Below are 21543 nucleotides of genomic sequence, written 5' to 3' on the forward strand. Positions count from 1 at the left end.
CCACTTTATGATTTCAAGACTTTCTTCACAGAAGGGCAAATTAAGAGACCCAGATAAAGGTCAAAGGTGAACTGACCTGGCGGCCACATAGAGAGTGCGGTTCATGAGGACGATCAGCTGGACGTCCAGTTTGTGCCGCTGCGTGTTGTTTCGTCCTGGTTTGTGTCCCACGAACGCTGGATATTGTTTGGTGTCTGACGGAGAAGGAAGAGGAACACAAACCTTATACACAGAGGAATAAAGCTGTAAAGTTTGTAGTTTGTAAGAAAAGAACTCTTTACAGATATGAAAGATCCAAATGAGATGAAGTGCAATAAAATAAACTCTTAAATGTGTGTTTTGGACTCTTCTGAAATGATAAGGATGCTAAACTGACCTCAAAACTGACCAGTGCATGAAAACACGCTGGTTCAGTCTGTAGTGTCTTGCTTTAATTCATTATCAGCTTCTTATTAATTTGGGAAACTCTGTACTAGATTTAGAACATAACAGCCGATCGTGTTTCATGACGGAGAGGAAAAATGAAAGCCTTTCGAATACAAAACAAGAAGCTGCTGTTTTAAGAGGAAATACATGGACACAGGAGGCGTTAAGTGCGACTGTGTGTGTGTGTTTGTAAGTCTTTCATCCTGACAGAAACACAAAAGAGGATCTCTCAAGTCTCGACTCATCTACAGTCTCTCAGGACACCAGAATCTCGTTTCCCAGAGCCGCCGAGAGGAGAAGATGGCGGGACGAGAACAAGTGAGACGCAGTTACTCACAGTTGCTGTGTGAAATACTGATTGGCTCGGTGTCTTCTGGGAAAGCGGCTCCGGCCGTCTGCAGCAGCGTGAAATACAGCAACAAGGCCTGCGACTGCATGATTGAGTCCTGCCGCTGCGCTCGGTCTCTTCTGAACTCCAGCCTGCACACACACACACACACACACACACACACAATCAGCAGATCGCTTTAAATGGCTTAGCAGAACATGCGTCACACATCGATCGAGCCGCTGAGCATCATGGGTAAACTAAGAGAACTGCTGACATGAACCTCAGCGATGGGACTGATGTACACGCTGACCTCTGACCTCGCATGCTCTCAGGGACGCATCAGTTTCCTTGTGCAACAAATGACCCACAAATCATTGCAGATCACAGACGGATGCTGTTGCAAGGGAAGCTCAGAGCGATCAAACCTCACGCTTTACATTCATGCATCGGTCCGACTCTTTGATTCGCAGCGATTATTCAAGCTACACTTCATTGGTTTCAAACAAGATCCAGGATCCATCAACACAAACTTCTCTTCTTAAGTAAGAGAGTCATGTTTTGCAGTGAACACTGATATAATCTATCACACAACACATTACACACAGTGTGATTAATTAAAGCGACGCTTGACGAGCTGTGCTGTAACTGAGATGCCAGTAAAGAAGAGATGACACTTGTGTTAATAAACTAAAGCTGCTTAACATCATACTGACCAGCACAAACAAATGAAAGAGCGGATGACAAGCTCCTCGTTTCTATGAGCCGCTCAAAGTCAGGTTTTACTAGAAAAGGGCCGAACGCAGCGGCTGGTTCATCTGCTCTTCATCACACACCGATGAATAAATAACTCACGCTGCTTTCAGCACACAAACAAGAGAAGACACACATCTACATATCAGACCAACACCAGCGGCGGAGCGAGGGATCAACACAACAGAGGAAAACACTGCTGAAATTGATATTTATACATCATCTGAGAGCACAACATTTGTCTGAGATAAAAAAATCGAAATATTGAGAAAATCATCTTTAAAGTTGTTCAAATGAAGTTCTCAGCAATGCATATTACTAATCAAACATGAACTTTTGATATATTTATGCTAAGAAATTTACAAAATATCTTAAGTCCTTTGCCGATCTTTCTAAATAAGAAGCTTAATAAGAAGAATAAGAAGAAGCTTAAGAGCTCAGTTAGTAGTCTAGAATGTCACTGAATTTGGTAATTTTGGGATTAATGAAACAAAAGTAGACGTGTACGATTAATCAAATTCAAATCTGATTTGAGCTGGTGTTTGTGACTGAAATATAAACACAAACCAGCATAATACAACCAGTTTAACTAAAATAACACATGATTACTATATTACTATAAATGAGAATTAATATTCAGTAATAAAACATAACATTCTCACAACTTCGGCTAATTATTATTTTTTTTAAAGTTAGGACAAAACGTTTTAAAGTAATGTTTATGGAACATTTTTATTACTTTATGGTTTGATACACGTTCTCACACTGTTTAGAGAAAACCTTCTTTGATCAAAATCTTCTGAACGCTCTCATGATGTTATTTGCATTCCATGAACGTTCTAAGAAACATTTTTTGTAACCTTTAAATAACATTCTAATCATTAAAGAAAACTGGACGGTTTAATATTCTTGCAAAATTCAAAATAAACATTATATTTTTGATGAAAATAAAGTTTGCTGAATGTTGTAATAAACTTTTTTGTAAACTTTAAATAACATTATAATCATAGCAAGAAAACTGGACATTTAAATGCTTTAGAAACATCCCAAAACACTGTTCCTACAACATGTTTACAACCTAAATGTGTGTATGCTCTACAGTAGATCAGCACTGGATTGACCATCAGATGACAGAAACAACACAACTATAAATCCTCTTCATAAACACAGTGACAGCGACAGGAACGACGGCTTCATGATCCTGTTACACCTGCAACTCAAACTCAAATCATGATCAGAATGAATGAACTGTGTTTCAGACAAACATAAATGCACTGAAGCAGCTTTAACCCACACTCAAACTCTCTGTGAATCTCTAGTTTTCAGAAGAGAAACGCAAACACCACGCTCCTGTGTGGCATCCGCTCCATCAAAACAACACTTTGAGTAGAGACACGCAGATAACCCGAGCCGAACTGAGCTTCCTTACAGCTGCTCTTAATTGGATCTGATGCTTTATAGACTCGTTCTCAGTCACTCACCCTCATCTGAGTTAAACCTTACTAATCAGCAGAGACGAGACCCTACCTGAACCCACACTTACAGACATTCACAGAGAAAACACCCAACAATCAGGAGAATACAATGCAAATCACGAGAATACATCAAATCAAATCAAAGTTTATTTTATAGAGCACCTGGCAACAAGCATACCCAAAATGAAAAAAATTAACACAAAGCGAAAAAATTAACAGATATTAACAAATCTAGGCCCTAACCTCCTCAAGACAGACCAACAGTGGTGCTATAGAGTTTGCATCTTTCTGTTTCAAAGGGAGATAAAGTTGTGTGTCGTCTGCATAAAAATGAAATAAGATGCCATATTTCCTAAAAATGAACCCTAACAGTAGTAAATAAATGAAAATAAGATGGGTCCAAGAATGGAGCCCTGAGGGACACCACACAAGAGAGATGCAGAGGATGTCACTAAATCCCCAATGAGACTGAGAAACTTCTGTCAGACAAATAAGATCTAACCCACACGCACGCACACACACACACACGCACACACACGCGCACACACACACACACACACACGCACACACACACACACACAGACTCGAAACAGCAGTCAACACACAATCATATCAGGGTTACTATCGTTAACTAAAACCAAAACCATAAAAAAAAATAAAAAAAAACATTTTCATTACTTGGAATGAAACATTAATTTAAAATAACATAGAAAAAAGCTAAATTTTTCATTTTCATTCAGTTTAATATTATATACTTAACTAAAACCAAAAAAGAATATATATATATTATAACTTTACAATGTTTTCTTTTGTTGCTAAAGCATAATTTCTCATTTTCATTGAATGTAGCTGTGAAACACTAAAATAACTGCAAATGGACTAAAAGTTGCTGATGCAGAAACATCACTGCTTCACACAGGAGCATCGTTCTCATGTTTCTCTTTCTCCCGAGAGATTTCCCGCAGCGACGGCTGTTCAATATCTCATTTCTGGAGATGTTTGTGACGAGCCGCTCCTGATATCAGCTGTGTCATGCAATTTTTCTAATGGAGATTTCTCATTAATTGAGCGTCTGGCCTCATAGATCACAGGTCTGTGCTTCTCAAAGGTTGAGCTCAGCGTCTCACTGCGAGGCCAAACAGCAATGCGGGAGAAAAACATCTCAATTGAATTGTAGGGTTACGTGATCCGCATGCAGCATTACGGAGCAGATCCACTCCTTCATTAGAGCCGGTAATTTAATTTTACACTTAGAATAATTGGTGCTAATTTGGAGCGCTCATGAGGAGAATATAGAAAGTGACGTATAGAGACGGTGGGACTGAGAGACAAAACAACAAAAGCAGCAATCATTATTCAGGACAGAGGAAAATGAAGTCACTTTACTGCTCACAACCACATCATACGTGCTCGTCTTTTAAAGTGCTTTAGAGAGAACATCAATATACACATATTAAAGTCAAGTTAGAATCATTTCAGAACAAAAAGATCCCTCAGGAGGAATAAAGCACAAATACAGGACACATCACCTGATCTGATGAGAAAAGATCGAGCTTGAGTTGAGATGTCAATCTCTAGATCCAGAGCTTCATTACAGAGCTAAAAACACCAATACATCAATGTGAAGTTTAACTGTATAGTATATATATATTAAGGCCATTTTTTTAGGGACAATAAATGCCACCAAACCAAACAGATAAACTCATCTACTTACTAGATGTCTTCAGAGTTTATAATTGCGCTCTTGCAAACTAGAGCTGAATTTTTCTGCAAAGGTATTTAGAAAGTGAATTTGTTTTTCATTTACAGTATGTTGAACTTCATGTGAACAGAACTTTCTTTAACCAGATGTTAATAAAGAGATAGCTACGTTTAGCTTTTTATTTCTGCTGTAGACTTCACATTCAATAAGGTTGTGCTTGTTTTTGAGGATTATCATGATGAACAAAACATGTACGTATCATATATTTCTGTCGGTCACAGAGCTTATTTTAATCCACTGGAGAAATCCTTCAAGGAAACCGGAGTCATGCTCGACTTATCACTGCAGCAACATTTTGTTTTATTGAAGAATAACCGTGGTTAATTCACTTAATATACTGATGCTTCCAGAATCTGTTAATAAAGAGTTAGCAGCTCTGAGTTCAGGCTGATGTGTGTGCAGATGATATGTGTTGGAGGTTCATCTGCTGGATGAGGTTTAACACAAAGAGACTCAAAGCTGTCAGCAACATCTCAGCGGCGAGGATTACGTTCCTTTCAGATAAAACCCTCCGCCGCTGCAAAATAAACAGCAGCGCTAAAGCAGCTTACGCTCCTGATGCCACAAATTGCATTCTGATATGGCAAAGTGGATGTTTTGACGTTAAAATGGCCCTGGAGGATTCCTGACGGAGGAGATGAGCCTCCAATCATCTGAAGGCCTGGAGAGTTTGTGTGAGACGAACAAAGAGGAGTTATCACATCAGCCACAGGAGAACCAGCTTTAGAAACCAACATCACACACACACACACACACTCACACACACTCACACACACACACACACACATAGGTGTAATGGTTTTTATTCTGTACAAACTGTATATTCTATGTCCCTTCACCAACCCTACACCTAACCCTAACCCTCACAGGAAACTTTGTGCATTTTTACTTTCTCAAAAAAACTCATTCTGTATGATTTATAAGTGTTTTGAAAAATGGGGACATGGGTTATGTCCTCATAAGTCACCCTCTCCTTGTAATACCTGTGTATTGTCCTGCAGTTATACTTTAAATACTGTATACTAAACTGCTAATGAACTTTAATTGTGTAGAAGTGGAGCTTTATTAATTAAAGATATACTGAGTATATATTACTGTGCTAAAGTGGAACTATTATTGTGAGTATACTTCAGGTATGATATTTAGCATTTAAAGTCCAATATTATTGAAAGATCATACGATCCTCATCAAGAGTGACATCAAAACACATTTTAGACTTAATATTAAGAAAGTATTACGCCAAGTAAAGTTTGAGCTGTCTGTCAGTAACTATGTTAATATATTTATATGAAATATGTGTTTTTATTGTATTATTTATTATCAAGATCGCAATTAAATTTATACAAAGCTACAAGGGAAATAATAACAGAAATAAATTATTATTGTTTATTAAAATACACTTCTCATCAGTAATACTACCACCAATAATAATAATAATAATAATAATAATAATAATAATAATAATAATTTTAAGGAATATCAACCTAAACTATTTTTCCTTCATGTTGTAATTTATACAGATATTTTTTGCAGCATTTTATTTGACCAAAAATGAATAAGAAAATAATACTAACAATAAAAATGCAATTTTTGTTGTAAAACAACTGAAAGCAAATTACATTTGAAGTTTATTAGCTCATTTTATTGATGATAAATTTGAATTAAATCATAAAACACAGAATCCAGTAACAATAAAATGTAAAACACAGAATTTAGGGGGAAATAAAAGAGATTTTATGGAGCCCTAAATTAAACACTAGATACTCTGTGAAGTTTATTTGTGAACAAACAAGTGATGTTTACATTCATTCTCAAGGGCTAACACGACAAAATATGGTGATAAATATCCATATCATATGATATTGAAAAAAATATAGTGATAATATTTTTGCTAGTATTGCCTAGCCCTGGTTTCAGTGACAGAACTCATGAAAATGATAATGTAAAAACACACAAAAGAGCAATTTAAGACCAATCCATCTCAATCCAGTGACACCAAGTCAATGTGAGACAAACATGAATTTAATTCCAGGAATAAATGGTTTTTCCCAGCGGATTAAATGAGCCACACACACATCCTCCACATATTCTCATCTCATTCAGACGCTTGTGACCGCGTCATTTATCATCGTTGACCGAACGGGTCACAGTCTCTGTCTCGCACAGACGCAGACGTAATATCTGTGAAGATACGAAGCAGGGCTACTATCAATAATCAAAACATTAGCTGAATTAAAATAGAATAGAAATAAACAGGAACTTATTTTATTTCAGCTAAATGACAAGGCAACATTTCTTTCTCTTTTTGTGTTTTGTTTAACTTAAAAAAACTAAAATAAAAATTAATAAAAAAAAACTATACAGACATATTTAAAGAAAAAAGAAATAGAAATGAAAGGATTGTTATAAATAACTATATCTAAAATCATAAAAAAAATATTTAACTTGAAATAAGAGCATTTTTAACTAAAATAAAATGTATAAAAAAGTTACAAACTTTAAACATTAAAAATAAAAATATGAAATATCCCAGTTAGAGTGAACGTCTTGAGTTTGATTTGTCTTGACTTTTTGAGTTGAACTCTAAAACAGATTTTCTCTTACTTGACATTATTTCTAAACATGTAGGATACGTTTAAGACAATCTTCACCTTCACGTGTCCAGCTCAGGTGATAAAAAGTAACATAAAGCATTTCTTTTCATACAAAATAACGTAATTAGTTACTTGTTACTTTATTAGAGAGTAACACAATATTGCACTGTATTACTTTTAAAAGTACCTTCCCTCAGTCAGGACACTGCATGAGCGATAAATATCTGAAAATGTTACAAAAACACTGACAACACTCTACTAACTTTATTTTCACCCAGAATATAATGTTATTTGAACATCTATTTTTAATTTTCTAAGAACATTCAAATGCCATGTTTTCTTTAAAGGTTACAAAAAATTTTCTTTTCAACCAAAATGTTTATCTGTAATATTATTTTTGTTAACGTTTTCTCTCAACATTGAGAATGTTCATCAAGTACAAATAACATCATAAAGATGTCCAGAGAGAAGGTTTTCCCTCAACATTATGAGAACGAATATCTAATATTAGTATAAGAACGTTCCAGAAACGTTATTTTAAGAATGTTTTGTCGTAACATTTAAATAACTTTTAAAAATTGTGAGAATGTTCCCTGTTCGCTTTAGCACAGGTATATCTGTAGAAATACACAACAATACACTGTATGAGTCACAATTATACATTTCTCTTTTACGCCAAAAATCATTAGGATATTAAGTAAAGATCATGTTCATGAAGATATTTAGTGATTTTCCTACCGTAAATATGCATTGCTAAGAACTTCATTTGAACAACTTTAAAGATGATTTTCTCAATATTTCGATTTCTACTCTGTTTAAAGTGAGCAGTGAGCAGCTGATGGATCTGAGGGAAGCATGCTGTGTTCTTATAAATAAGATGATGAGCGTTTAACGGATGTTTGATGTTAGAACCGGAGCACGAGACGCTGTGTGTTTGTGCTGCTGAGACTGAAGCAGGAAGCACATCAGGACACACAGGAAGTCCAGACAGCGGCGGTCACGAACAATGAAGTGTGTGAACGCTGGAGGTCAATCCCAGACAGCGAACGCAGCAGATTAGCGTCTCTATCTCTGAGGGAACAGACGCCCCTCCAGCGCTGCTCCTTTATTTCTCTCAGCCGGATTAAAACACTCCATTAGGAGCAGGAACCAGTCGCTCGCTCTAAAAGCGTCAGCGTTCCTGTTGAATTCGTTCCTCACATCCCACACCACTCCTCCACAACACACACATCCATTCACACACACGCTTACTAAACCAGTTATAAATATGAACCCATCCATGATACTGACAGAAGGCCACCTGCTGCTCTTCATTTGACTGTTTTCTATTCTTTCTGTATAACTCTATTGTTAGATAGACACAAGAACAGCTTTGTCCCTCAGGATCTATAATAACTGATCCAAACTTTCATCTGTAAACAGCACATGTACACATTCACACTTCTGTCTACTGATATATGTTTTTCAGTTTTGAGTTTTGATGAATTGCTGTTCTGAATCAGAATATAATCAGATCTCTTGACCGTCAGGAGGAGCTTGAGTCGACCTCTAAAACTGAATGTTTTGGTTTAGAAATATTTATAAGGTTTTGTATTCTATATGATTTCTGAACATATAGGATATGTTTAAGACAATATTTATTCCATGCATCTTATATGCAAAGATATTTAACAAGTGATGAAGGTCAGACCTCGCTTTAAGCAGATGGTTAATTGTAGTTAGGTCTTAAGTTGACTGGTTATAGATTGAGATGTTGTTTGCCTTATCACCGAGCACAGAGAAGTTTCTCACAAACTCTTTCGTGAGGAGAGTAAATGATGGCAGAATGCAGAGATCAATCCTGAACACCTGAAGCGCTCCTCGTTCCTCGTCCCGGAGCCGAATAAAGCCGCTCTTCACACACGGATGGGTATGTGGGTCAGAACACGGGGTGATTTGTGGTCAGTAATGGGGTGTCTTTGTCTGTGTCTCTCTGGGAGCCTCTTTCTCAACGGCCTGCTCACGTGACCCACACTGACGCCTTTGTCCAAAACCTATTGAAAACCAGTCTGAGCCAGGACCACCAATTAGCGGAGCCCCATGGGGTCACACGGCCCCCTCAGACAACTCCCAGCATGCACTGCAGGACCAGATCCAGCTTATCTGTCAAACGCTCCTCCGTAAGACGAGCCGTGTGACCGCGAGCGAGAGGAAGGAGAAGGTGACGCCAGCGCTCACATAATCACGTGTGATTGTCTTACACATCCACCTCCGTCATCCAGAGCACTAGATGAGATTAGCGGAGGATTCGGCCCTCGAACAGCCTCTCAAACACACAGACAACACGCTAGCAACACGCTAGCAACACGCTAGCAGCGCTGGGAACGCCACTCGGTCACACACTCACAACCTACACCAGATAAAACAAGTAACAATAGTGGAACTATTTCAGTTACTTTTCTACATTTCTTACAAATGTTTTCAACCTATAATCATTTTCAGACATTTTAAGCTCAACACTGATAACAGTCAGACTTTAGAATCGTTCGTCAGTTGAATTAAGATTATAAGATTATAAGATTATAAAGAAATAATTTTATAAATTAAATTAAATGTAACTTTTTACTTTAAGATTAAGATAAAAGAAGGTTAAATACAGATTTAAAACCATATGTTGAGCTTTCTGTAAACAGGCCAATCAATCGCAGGAATCCCACACAATCACACCTGACAAACTTTAATGTAATACAGCTGATCCTCCTCGTGACCTTTGACCTGCTTTAGCATGTGGGAATGTTGCTGGGAGACATGCAGCTATTCAGCAGCTGATGGAAACATCCATTAAACGGATGTATGTTCCTGCTGCTGCTGTTTAATGAAGCCCCTGAATAATTGCACCATGATTCTTCTTTAGCTTTAGGGCTCATTTAATTCTGGACCAGTGTGGTTGGGTCTCTCTCACTTCTGTATATTTAACCCAAATAAGAGGAAACGTTTCAGTCAGGCAAGCTTCTGAAGGTCTTGCATTTGATTATTACAAGGTCTGAAGATGAGAAACCAGACAGACGCCACTTCCTGTGGCCTCGCGGGTCAAATGTTGTGTCTACACACACACACACACACACACACACACACACACACACACACACACACACACATTTACTCAGCTATCTAAATGGGCACATTACATAGACATCAGTTGGTTTATATATAACTACTACTATAAATTATAAATACTGTAACTTAACCCAGCTAACACATAAATTATAATAATGAGACAGGATACAGATTTCCTGAGTTTTTAATACTTAATACTGTAATAAAATGGTAAGAATTTGAAATCTGAGACTTTGTTTCATATCAGAACTAACTAAGCACATGTGCTACAATGTTGCGTTCATTAACTGAATTGCTTTAATTTTGTAAAAATTTGAATTGATTGAAATCAAGAAATCTATATTTTTTTAATAAACATTAAAATCTAATTATATTTGGGGTAAAAAAAAAAATTATAGAATGTTGTAAGAAATGTCTTTGTAACCTTTAAATAACTTTATAATCATGACAAGAAAACTGGACACTTCAAAACAATGTTCCCACAATGTTTTTATAAACTATAAACTCAAATTAACATTATTTACAATTTACAACATTATTTACATTATGTACTGTTTCCACAAATGAAGACAAGTTTTGGTCAGGTTTATCTCATTTGTGGATAAACACACATCTCTAATCTACATTTACGAAAGCATACGACCAAGTAATTCAGTTTAGCATCAAACGTTTAGTGCTGGAAGCCAGATTCTCACAGCCTTTATTAATTCACACTGTACGTGATCTACAGACACAGATGAGACGCAGATATTGAACTCTTCTGACGATCATGTTTTCCTCGTCTCTGTGCAATCGCAGTGATTGTTCCTCACACACCACGCATTGCTACATGGGAAGTTCCACATGAATCGTGCTCTTGTTAACCGTTTAACCATTAAACAGTGGCTTCACGTTAACTAGCAGCGGCAGTGAAGCGAACAGCCCGCGCAGTAATGAAGCTCTCCGCTCGTTTGATGAGGCTCAATTAAGCCTCGTTTATTTGACACACTGACACATTCCACACGGACGACTGGACGATGAACGAATGCTTTCATTACAGTAACCTGGGAATAAATACACAGAGCATTTAACTCATAAAAACTGTGGAGTCCTACAGATAAACGCCTGCGAGAAGAAGCAGAAACTGAGTTTCTGAAGAACCCACCGGATGGTTCTTGATGAAATTAGGATCTTTACAGAGGAAGGAGGTTCTGAAAGGGCTTTTTTGGAACCAAAATGGTACTTTTTATTGCAAACCCCTTTAGAAACTTTTATTTGTTGGAGTGAGTCATTAGACTAATTCAGATTGTGGGTTCATTACAGTGAATCATTTAGAGAGTCGTTTGTTCATGAGTAAGACTACACTGCTCAAACTGTAAACTCCTCAAAATAAATCTTCTTTTTCGTTCTTTTATAAGATCTGGACTCCGTCACATGGATCCGTGTGTTCATGTGAGTCGCTGTAGATGATCATCACTTCACACATTACGTCCTGAGAGCTCACAGCAGCATGCACTGAACACCACAGAAACTCCCTGAAATCAATCCCTGAATCAGACACCTCCATCGAACCCAACACACGTGTCCGAGCGCCATCTGATCTGCTCACGAAGCTCAATGACTGAGACGCTCTTGAGTTTCCAGCAGATCCGGAGCATCAGATAAACCACGAGACAGACTCGTTCTGTTCCTCAGGCTTGTGCAGCGTTCACCGATGAAGAATCAACATGCTTTAATTCACAACCTTGGATCTGATTAAGACCGGACGCACAGGAAGCCAATGTAAAAACATTAAAAAGTTAATTTATTAAATATGATGAAAATTATATAAACTAAATAATATTTTATACAGGTAATCAGTCGGTATGGAGGATCTTTAAACCTTTCACTTCAAATACGTCTGTCAAGTAAGGGTTAGGAACTTTGCTTTTCTTGTTAAAAATGTGAAATTAAGAGTTGCATGAACTTCAGTTTATTTTAATTCTGCTTCCTTATATTTAAATTCTGTATTCTGTTTCCTAACTCAATTCAAATTCAGGAAGCGAACTGATTTAAGTGCCATTGACCTGAGCTTCGAGTACAAACGCTAGGTACTGTTCTTACAGCTCTGAATGTGTTACTGAAGAGCTGATATTAGATTTTTGGGTTTTAAGTTGGCATAAAACAAAAGAAGAATCAGAACTTTTTATCCGTATTATCTGAAAATGGAAATTATTGACCAAGAACAAATATAGGATGGGAACTGATTCATGCATCGGTTATTGAGATGTGGGCGTGGCTCTCAAATGTATATGCAAATGAGTATGAGCTCAATGGGCGGAGCTTACGAGCACTAAATGATTGGAGAAGATCCAGTTACGACATCAAGGTCAGAACGTTCTGAAAAACCAGAAATGCATGGATGAATCATTCATAATCAGATCAATAACACGCAGGTTTAGTTTCATTTCATGCCAGCTTTAAACCATTAATTCTGAGATTATAAACAGATGCCTTGTTCTGTAACATAAAACCAAGTCGACTAGTTAAAACAATCCTTGTGTGGATATAAAAGAGCAAACTCGGTGACACAACACACAACCTCCACTGTGTCCATTTACAAACAACTGACACGCTTGTCCAAACCATTCTTGAGCAGCGCAGCGATGAATGAAGGCATTGTGTCGCTCACATTCCAGAGTCACGCCGTCTTATCATGAAGCGCTGTTTGTTTGAGCTCGTGAAGACGGCCGATCAAACACAGGTGTGCCACGGCTCTATATGTAGGTCAGCTGTTGGTGTGTGTATCTGGAGACTGTTGCTGCAACCCTTAAAATTAGCCTGCAACAGCACAAGATGGACGACCGGCTGTTTGCTGACGCTGAGATTCTACAAGCAGCTACCGTTCAGTCTTTCTGTGAACCATCTGATGATGGTGAGGTAGAAACAGCAGCACAGAGACACGTCTGTGATGAAAGAGCTCATGGGAGGCACATGTGGAACAGATCTTTTGGCCGAGGAAGGAAACGCTGGGAGACTGTGTGAGGTGATAAGTGCTCCAGCGTCGCTCCTGATGGACGGGTCCGAGCCCAACACTGCGAGCCTGGTGGTCACAAAACACCACATGGATGCAATATGTTCCTGTATGTACTGCATTGAGTCTCAATCACTGCCTCCGTGTGTTTACATGCTCGTGGAACGGCAGGAAAAGCTTCATCACAAAGCCAACAAGAATAACAAAACATACGCAAACAAATCAGTGCGATTATGAGCAGTGCGATGCCGGCCGCTAATCCACAGATAAACCCTTCAGATGAGAATCAGCCTGAGGAACCGAAACATGCTCCAGGAACCTCATCAAGACCTCATTTCTATCAGAATGCCTTAAAAAAATATATTTTCAATTATGCAAACATTGAGGGGATATTACTTTTAATGTTCTCTGAATGTCTAATTAGCACTATTTAAAATAACCTTAGATGAACAACCAAATGAAGCATTTCAGAAAAAAACTTCAGTATCGTTTCAAGAACATTATTAAAGACTAGAACTACCCAGCTAACAAAAATACGTTCTAAGAATGTGTTGCCAGTTTTTATATGTTTAACCGTAAAGTTATCATTGCAGTTAGTGTTTGATAACGAGTCATTTGTAATTAACTATATGATTTTTACTGTACATTTCTGCCATAGTCAGCACTAATATCCCACTCCTAAATGTAATGTAGAAACTTCATAATTTCTGTAAAGCTGCTTTACAACAATTGGTATCGTGAAAAGCGCATTACAAATAAACAAAAAAAATTGTTTACAAATATTTTTTCTTGGTTATATAAATGTTATTGAACACTGCATTTGATCATTTTCCAAATATTATGATAATTTTCCCTTTAATGTTCTCTGAATGTCCTAAAACAATAAGTAACATTTAAAAAAGGTTAGAAACAGTTCAAAAATAAAAAATAATGTATAAATATTGTTTTGTGCTAATATTTTGAGACAATTATAAAAAATAAAAACCATAAGTCCATCTGAATATTAAAAACATCCAGTTTAAAAAAAAAATGTTTCTTTTCCCTGTTTATATGAACGTTAAGGGAACATTTTATTTTGCAAACATTATCAGAACGTTACTTTTGAATGTTTAAGTGTTCTGAAACTAGTAACATCTAAACAACATTGACCAACATCCAACTCCAAAAAACAGTCCATGTATAGATAGTTTTTGTGTTTATGTTTTAAGAACATTATTAAAGACCAGATAACTCCACACACAACAAAATATGTTCTAAGAATATTGAGCATTAAGTTATGAACACATTATTTCTGAATGTTCTCTGTTAGATGGGAACGCTCCTTTAACTCTAGATGATCTAGAATCTGTGCTCGTAATGATCTAGACTCTGAATGCTGTTCTTCAAAGTGCTCGTGGACGTTATATGGATGATGTTTTAATTGCAGCCTCTCACAGAAGCTCCTCCTGCTGCTCAGAGATCGTCTCATGAACTTCAAAGCCTCGGATTCAATCGTGTGTTCGTAGTTCAGAAGCTCAGGTCAGTAAATCACAGCCCAGTGACAAACGTCTCCATTCAGAGAGTTGAGAATATCTCATGATTAAAGCGTCTCACTCTCTAAAAATAACCACAGCGAGGTGAGGATCTCAAATCTTCATTTACTCGCCCTCATGTTGATCCAAACCTGTATGACTGCACAAAAGAAGATATTCTGAAGAACGTCGCAGTGTTTTTTCCATATGATGAAAGTCAGTGTTTGGTTTCTAAGGCTCTTTATAATATTTCCTTCTGTGTTTCACTCAAGAAAGAAAGTCATACAGGTTTGGAACGACATGAGAGAGAATAAATTAATTATCATTTCAGGTGAACTATTCCTTTAAAACGAGTCGAAAGCCAGAGCTTGCTACAGAATCCAGAGTAAAGCAGCACAAACATGTTTGTTCAGAGATTAAAACGATCCTTCAACCATACCGTTAACACGAAGGAGTTTCCTGCATTGATTTTTCCTGTATTTTGTGTTAGTTTTAGGGTTAACTCTTGTATTATGTTCAAATTCTGCATACAAAATGTATGTTTACCAAAAAACCCAGATAGATTGTATGATAAAATTGTATTCATCACCTGTTTTTTCAACTTTTCTTTTACAAAAAACATGAACATTTTATATTCCTAAATAGTAAATCTAAAAAGAAAATGTCCCAATAAATATCATAGGTTAACCAGGTTAATTTGAACCACAATATAATACAGGGTTAATGAAATGTCTAGCAGGAAAATACCAGTACCTTCTCAAGGTTTTTTCTTTCTTTTTTTTTTTTCTTTCTTAAAATGCAGGACAAGTGTGACGAGCAATAATCAGACTATCAGTGTGTGTCTGTACATTATTGTCCAGCGTGGCCCCTTTAAGCAGCTCTGCTGGTCTGTAACGTCCCATGGCCCCGCACACACACACACACACACACACACACACACACACAGTGTTTCAGCCTGAAACTATGGCAACAGAATAAGAAAGCAGTCGCCATGATTAATAGATGAGCGAGGCAGTGCCAAACACCGGCCTGGGGACGAGACACATGCACTGTCCCTCTCTCTCTCTCTCTCTCTCTCACGCCGCTGGAAACCACACACACACACACACACACACACACACACACACACACACACACACACACACACACAATCATCAGAAGGACAGCACAAACTCCCAGAACCTGTGAGAACACCCAAACTGTCAGGATCAGTGTGTGATTATTCAGCTCATCCTTCGATCATCAGACTCATGATTACAGGACAAACACTTACAGAAACACTTCCTTACAAACAACACGACTGAAGGAAGAAAAACACCAAACAAATCCAGCCTGATCTGATTTCTGTACCTCTGCTCTTAAACTTGACCTGCTTTTGAATCTCTATTTTTATTTCTGTAGCAGTTTATAGTGATGCAAAGTAAACCTGTAATAATGAACAGGTGCATAGCAGCAGCAATCATTTTCTATGTAAAATGTAAATGTTTGCAATTGAGATCTCTTTACTATCAGCATGCAGATATTTTTTTCAATCTGGATGAGCACAAATTCTCGATAAATCAGGTGACTTATGACAATGTTAATAACATCTACAAACATAAAAACTAGGAGTGATTTTAAAAGAGAAAAGGATTTTTCTCAGTAAAGTTCCTTATAGGCGCTTTAACAATCAAACTCAAAAAACCTGAAAACCCAAAGCAGAATTTGACAATGTTGTTTTTCCATCATCTAAAAAGACAGAAACATGGATTTTCCTTCTTCAAACGTGCAATAATCCACTTAAATGTTCCTATTACTCAGTAATGTGGCCACCCAGAGCCAGGCTCATGCATTAAACATGATCATGTGAATCATAGATGAGTTATCGACAGTATTTCTGAGTCTGTGATCTACGCTGCGCTCCTTTAACATAATTGAGAGCAATTCATTGGCTGTCATCAATAATTCAGTCTGAGTGAACCCTGCTTCTACTGAGAGAATGTAAATACACGCCGGAGCGATTGAGGCTCGCTGGTGTGACAAACAGCCATCAGTCACGCTCAATGCTGCTCTCATTGGCTTTGTGCAGAAGAGCACATCAGATGCCCTCCTTACAATCCCATCAAAACACTGAAATCACCTCATAATTCACTGCTTCATCAGCTGACGACGTCTTCTGTTTGCTACAGCAATGCACTTCAATTCAAGCGCTTTTTACAATGCATATAATTAGCAACTTCACAGAAAACAAGTGTTTCTTCAGAGTAGTGGGTAAGAAAAGAGCTGTATGCATGCTTCATTCATTCATTCAAAGTCATGCCCATATTGCATAAATGTACAGTTTATGTCACTTATTAATTTAAGCAGAAACAATGAATACATGATTTGATCTTGATTGCAATATAAGGAAAATGTGTCAGTTTTGTGTTGATTCATAGCTGGCATCCGAGTCCTTCTAGCAGAGAAGCTTTCAATCTTTTATATTCACTTATTTCCACAAACATGATCTTTTTAATGCACCATGAACAGAATAAAAACACGTTCCCTGCTATCTAATCTTTTCCTGAAATTGAACTTGATTGCTAACCTTAACAAAAAGATCTGCAATAATAGAAACGTGATTAAATCTGAATGAATGCACGGGTGAACGAGGATGAAATCATGCTGGGGTTTTTTCACAGAAAATGAATTGGAGGATCCATCAGAAACAAATTATTGCACTGTATGTGAATTATAATGAGTGGTCTGTCTTGCTGATATATTGGCCGATTTTGGTAATTATCAACATTTTTCTGTTTGGACAATATGTCAGAGGTGGGGAAATCTTTATTTTATTTTACAGATTTCCTTTTTTTAATTTCATTTTCAAATTATATAATTTAGTAAATATTAAGTCAATATATATTTACTTTCAGCAATTGTTATGTATTTGTTTTATTTACCAGTGTGATGATATCTCTATATACCACTGTTCTTATTAAGATATCGGCCATCAAAATATCAATATCAGTCAACCACCGATCTGAATCCAGATCAACGTAAAATCAGCTGATCTTCAGACACAGTCTTCAGTGTTTCTACATCAGCTGAAGAGAGCGCAGTTATTCACGGACACTGATGCTCAGCGGCTGAGGAAGAACCACAGCGTTTCAAGATAAAACACCTCAAATAATGCACCTCAACACAAAGCCATGTGAATTCAGAGGCTGATAGTCGTGGAATCTTGGCTCGGTCGAGACGTGTGGCCGCCTGCCATCTCACAGGGAGAAAAACACTCCACCAACAGCAGACAATGAGATTAACAAACACTGGTTTATTCTGAGCCTCCGAACCCAAGCGCTGACCGCTGAGACGTCCTGCCCAAACAGATGCCGTTTCATTGTTACCAAGAAGTCTGTCGGATTGTGTTAATTTAGGAATAAAGTGGTAGAAACGGCTGAAACGGACACACCCTACATGACCCCCGGGGTCAAAGGAGAGCGACCGGCTTCACAAACCTCCGGATGAGGTTTCACACTGATGCTCTTCAGTATCAGAGAACAGCACAGGTCTGCATTCACTGAGTGTAATGTGACCGAGACCTAAACCTGTTAGAGACACTGGAGATACAGTCATACTCAACACTAAGAACAATACTAACTTAGAAGCAAATGACCGAATCACATTATTTCCATCACATTGTGTTTATATTTGTCCGTGCATTCAGAAAATACACGAAAACTGCAAACAATCTCACATTTATTCCGTTGCATTGACATCTCAGCCGCTTATTACTGATGAGTGCAATTATTTAAATCAGTAAAACACGGAGATGTTGTTTCTTCTCCGTCACACCCTCATTTTCAACACTCACATTCAGCTGATGAATGAGTTTTTAAGCGCTCATTAGAGAAGTTTAGCGGAGTGACGTCACCAGCCCTCCGCGCGGCAGATCAAAGTAACGCGGCACAGAAAGAAACAATATATCGTTCTAAACATCATCATCATTGTCATAAACGGAGCGCGATCGTATGGAAGAGCGGCTCTCGCTCAACTTCAAGCGCTATTGTCATGTACGTACCGCGTGCGACAGCTTCTTCACATCGATAGATCCATGAGAAATCCCGATCACTGATCGATCGATCCGCGGAAACAGCAGAGAAACGGCGGAGCGAACAATGAGCGGCGCATTCAGCTACACGCGCGAGCGGCTGCTCATCCTATTAGAGATGAAGCTTAACTGAGCTGAGCTCACACACACACACACACACACACACACACACAGCAGCTGTCACACACACATGCAGGGAGGAGCCTCATACCTCAGAGCTTTTGTTTCTTCGGAGCTGCTGTCAGACGCGCATCTTCACCATCACTATTACACAGTGTGTATGTGTGTGTGTGTGTGTTTACTTCATAATTAAGGCAAACATGCACGTGAAGTCACTCAGAATTAAGCTTTATACAGACTCAACAAACTCACACTGTTATTTCTGCAAGCACCTTTTATGCTATTATTGAATTTCCTAATATTATTTACAAATAATATTATTGATATATACAGTATATATTATTTATTATATTTTTTGTTTTATATTGCAGTATAAATCAGTTTAAATCTAGATTAAAGACCCATCTCTTTAACCTGGCTTACACATAACATACTAATATGCTTTTAATATCCAAATCCGTTAAAGGATTTTTAGGCTGCATTAATTAGGTAAACCCTAACCGGGAACACTTCACATAACACCCGATGTACTTGCTACATCATTAGAAGAATGGCATCTACGCTAATATTAGTCTGTTTCTCTCTTGTTCCGAGGTCACCGTAGCCACCAGATCCAGTCTGTGTCCAGATCAGAGGGTCACTGCAGTCACCCGGATCCAGTACGTATCCAGACCAGATGGTGGATCAGCACCTAGAAAGGACCTTTACTGCCCTGAAAGACAGCGGAGACCAGGACAACTAGAGCCCAGATACAGATCCCCTGTAAAGACCTTGTCTCAGAGGACCACCAGGACAAGACCACAGGAAACAGATGATTCTTCTGCACAATCTGACTTTGCTGCAGTCTGGAATTGAACTACTGGTTTCATCTGGACAGAGGAGAACTGACCCCAACTGAGCCTGGTTTCTCCCAAGGTTTTTTTCTCCATTCTGTCACCGATGGAGTTTCGGTTCCTTGCCGCTGTCGCCTCTGGCTTGCTTAGTTGGGGTCACTTCATCTACAGTGATATCATTGACTTGATTGCAAATAAATGCACAGACACTATTTAACTGAACAGAGATGACATCACTGAATTCAATGATGAACTGCCTTTAACTATCATTCTGCATTATTGACACACTGTTTTCCTAATGAATGTTGTTCAGTGCTTTGACGCAATGTATTTTGTTTAAAGCGCTATATAAATAAAGGTGACTTGACTTGATGCTAGACGTCAGAGGAGAATGAGTGACTGATTCAGGCTGATAGAAGAGCAACTTTGACTGAAATAACCACTCGTTACAACCGAGGTATGCAGCAAAGCATTTGTGAAGCCACAACACGCTCAACCTTGAGACAGATGGGCTACAACAGCAGAAGATCCCACCGGGTACCACTCATCTCCACTACAAATAGGAAAAAGAGGCTACAATTTGCACGAGCTCACCAAAATTGGACAGTTGAAGACTGGAAAAATGTTGCCTGGTCTGATGAGTCTCTGATGATTTCTGTTGAGACATTCAGATGGTAGAGTCAGAATTTGGCGTAAACAGAATGAGAACATGGATCCATCATGCCTTGTTACCACTGTGCAGGCTGGTGGTGGTGGTGTAATGGTGTGGGGGATGTTTTCTTGGCATACTTTAGGCCCCTTAATACCAATTGGGCATTGTTTAAATGCCACGGCATACCTGAGTCGCCACTCTTCCAGCACGAGTTTGATGGCCAGTAGCACACCTAGGTTCCTAACCGATGAAGAAGAATTGACAGAGCAGTCATCAAGTCTTAGACAGTGTTCTAGGTTATTACATGCAGAGTTTTTAGGTCCTATAATTAACACCTCTGTTTTTTCTGAATTTAGCAGTAAGAAATTACTCGTCATCCAATTTTTTATATCGACTATGCATTCCATTAGTTTTTCAAATTGGTGTGTTTCACCAGGCTGCGAGGAAATATAGAGCTGCGTATCATCAGCATAACAGTGAAAGCTAACACCATGTTTCCTGATGATATCTCCCAAGGGTAACATATAAAGCGTGAAGAGTAGCGGCCCTAGTACTGAGCCTTGAGGTACTCCATACTGCACTTGTGATCGATATGATACATCTTCATTCACTGCTACGAACTGATGGCGGTCATACAAGTATGATTTAAACCATGCTAATGCACTTCCACTGATGCCAACAACGGTTAGATGTTGGGAGATGTGCAGCGCCTTTTGTAGAAAGCTCTCCAAACTTGTCTTGATAGATGGACATTTGTTGTCTGATTGAGGGGTTTAGACCATGTCGGAACTCTGATAAGAGGGAAGTTTTGTTCCATCCGCTGCTCACCGCTAGGGTACGGAATCAAACTGTATAGTCATGGATGGACAAACCCGCTTGCCGTAGCCGGAAGAGCTCATTGTGCATGGAGACTGCCGAGGTAGAAGTGCCAA

The 21543-nt window shown here is 38.3% G+C and overlaps 1 protein-coding gene across 5 annotated transcripts in view; it reads right to left on the reverse strand.

The window, feature by feature from the left end:
• The window catches only part of LOC127963845 (semaphorin-6A), a 50888-nt gene extending 31659 nt beyond the window's left edge, over positions 1 to 19229 (reverse strand). For 3 of the 5 annotated variants that reach the window (XM_052563925.1, XM_052563924.1, XM_052563922.1), the window contains exons 1-3: positions 18977 to 19163; positions 764 to 906; positions 77 to 194 (exon numbers count right to left, since the gene is read on the reverse strand). In XM_052563925.1, coding sequence (XP_052419885.1) covers positions 77 to 194; positions 764 to 863 — 218 coding nt within the window. In that variant the 5' untranslated portion in view covers positions 864 to 906; positions 18977 to 19163. Of the gene's footprint in view, positions 1 to 76; positions 195 to 763; positions 907 to 18976 lie in introns of all 5 variants that reach the window. The other 2 variants (XM_052563923.1, XM_052563926.1) reach the window with 2 other exon arrangements.
• Positions 19230 to 21543: the final 2314 nt, after the last annotated feature.

This window comes from Carassius gibelio, chromosome B8, assembly GCF_023724105.1.
Source record: "Carassius gibelio isolate Cgi1373 ecotype wild population from Czech Republic chromosome B8, carGib1.2-hapl.c, whole genome shotgun sequence".
NCBI classification, from domain to species: Eukaryota; Metazoa; Chordata; class Actinopteri; order Cypriniformes; family Cyprinidae; genus Carassius; species Carassius gibelio.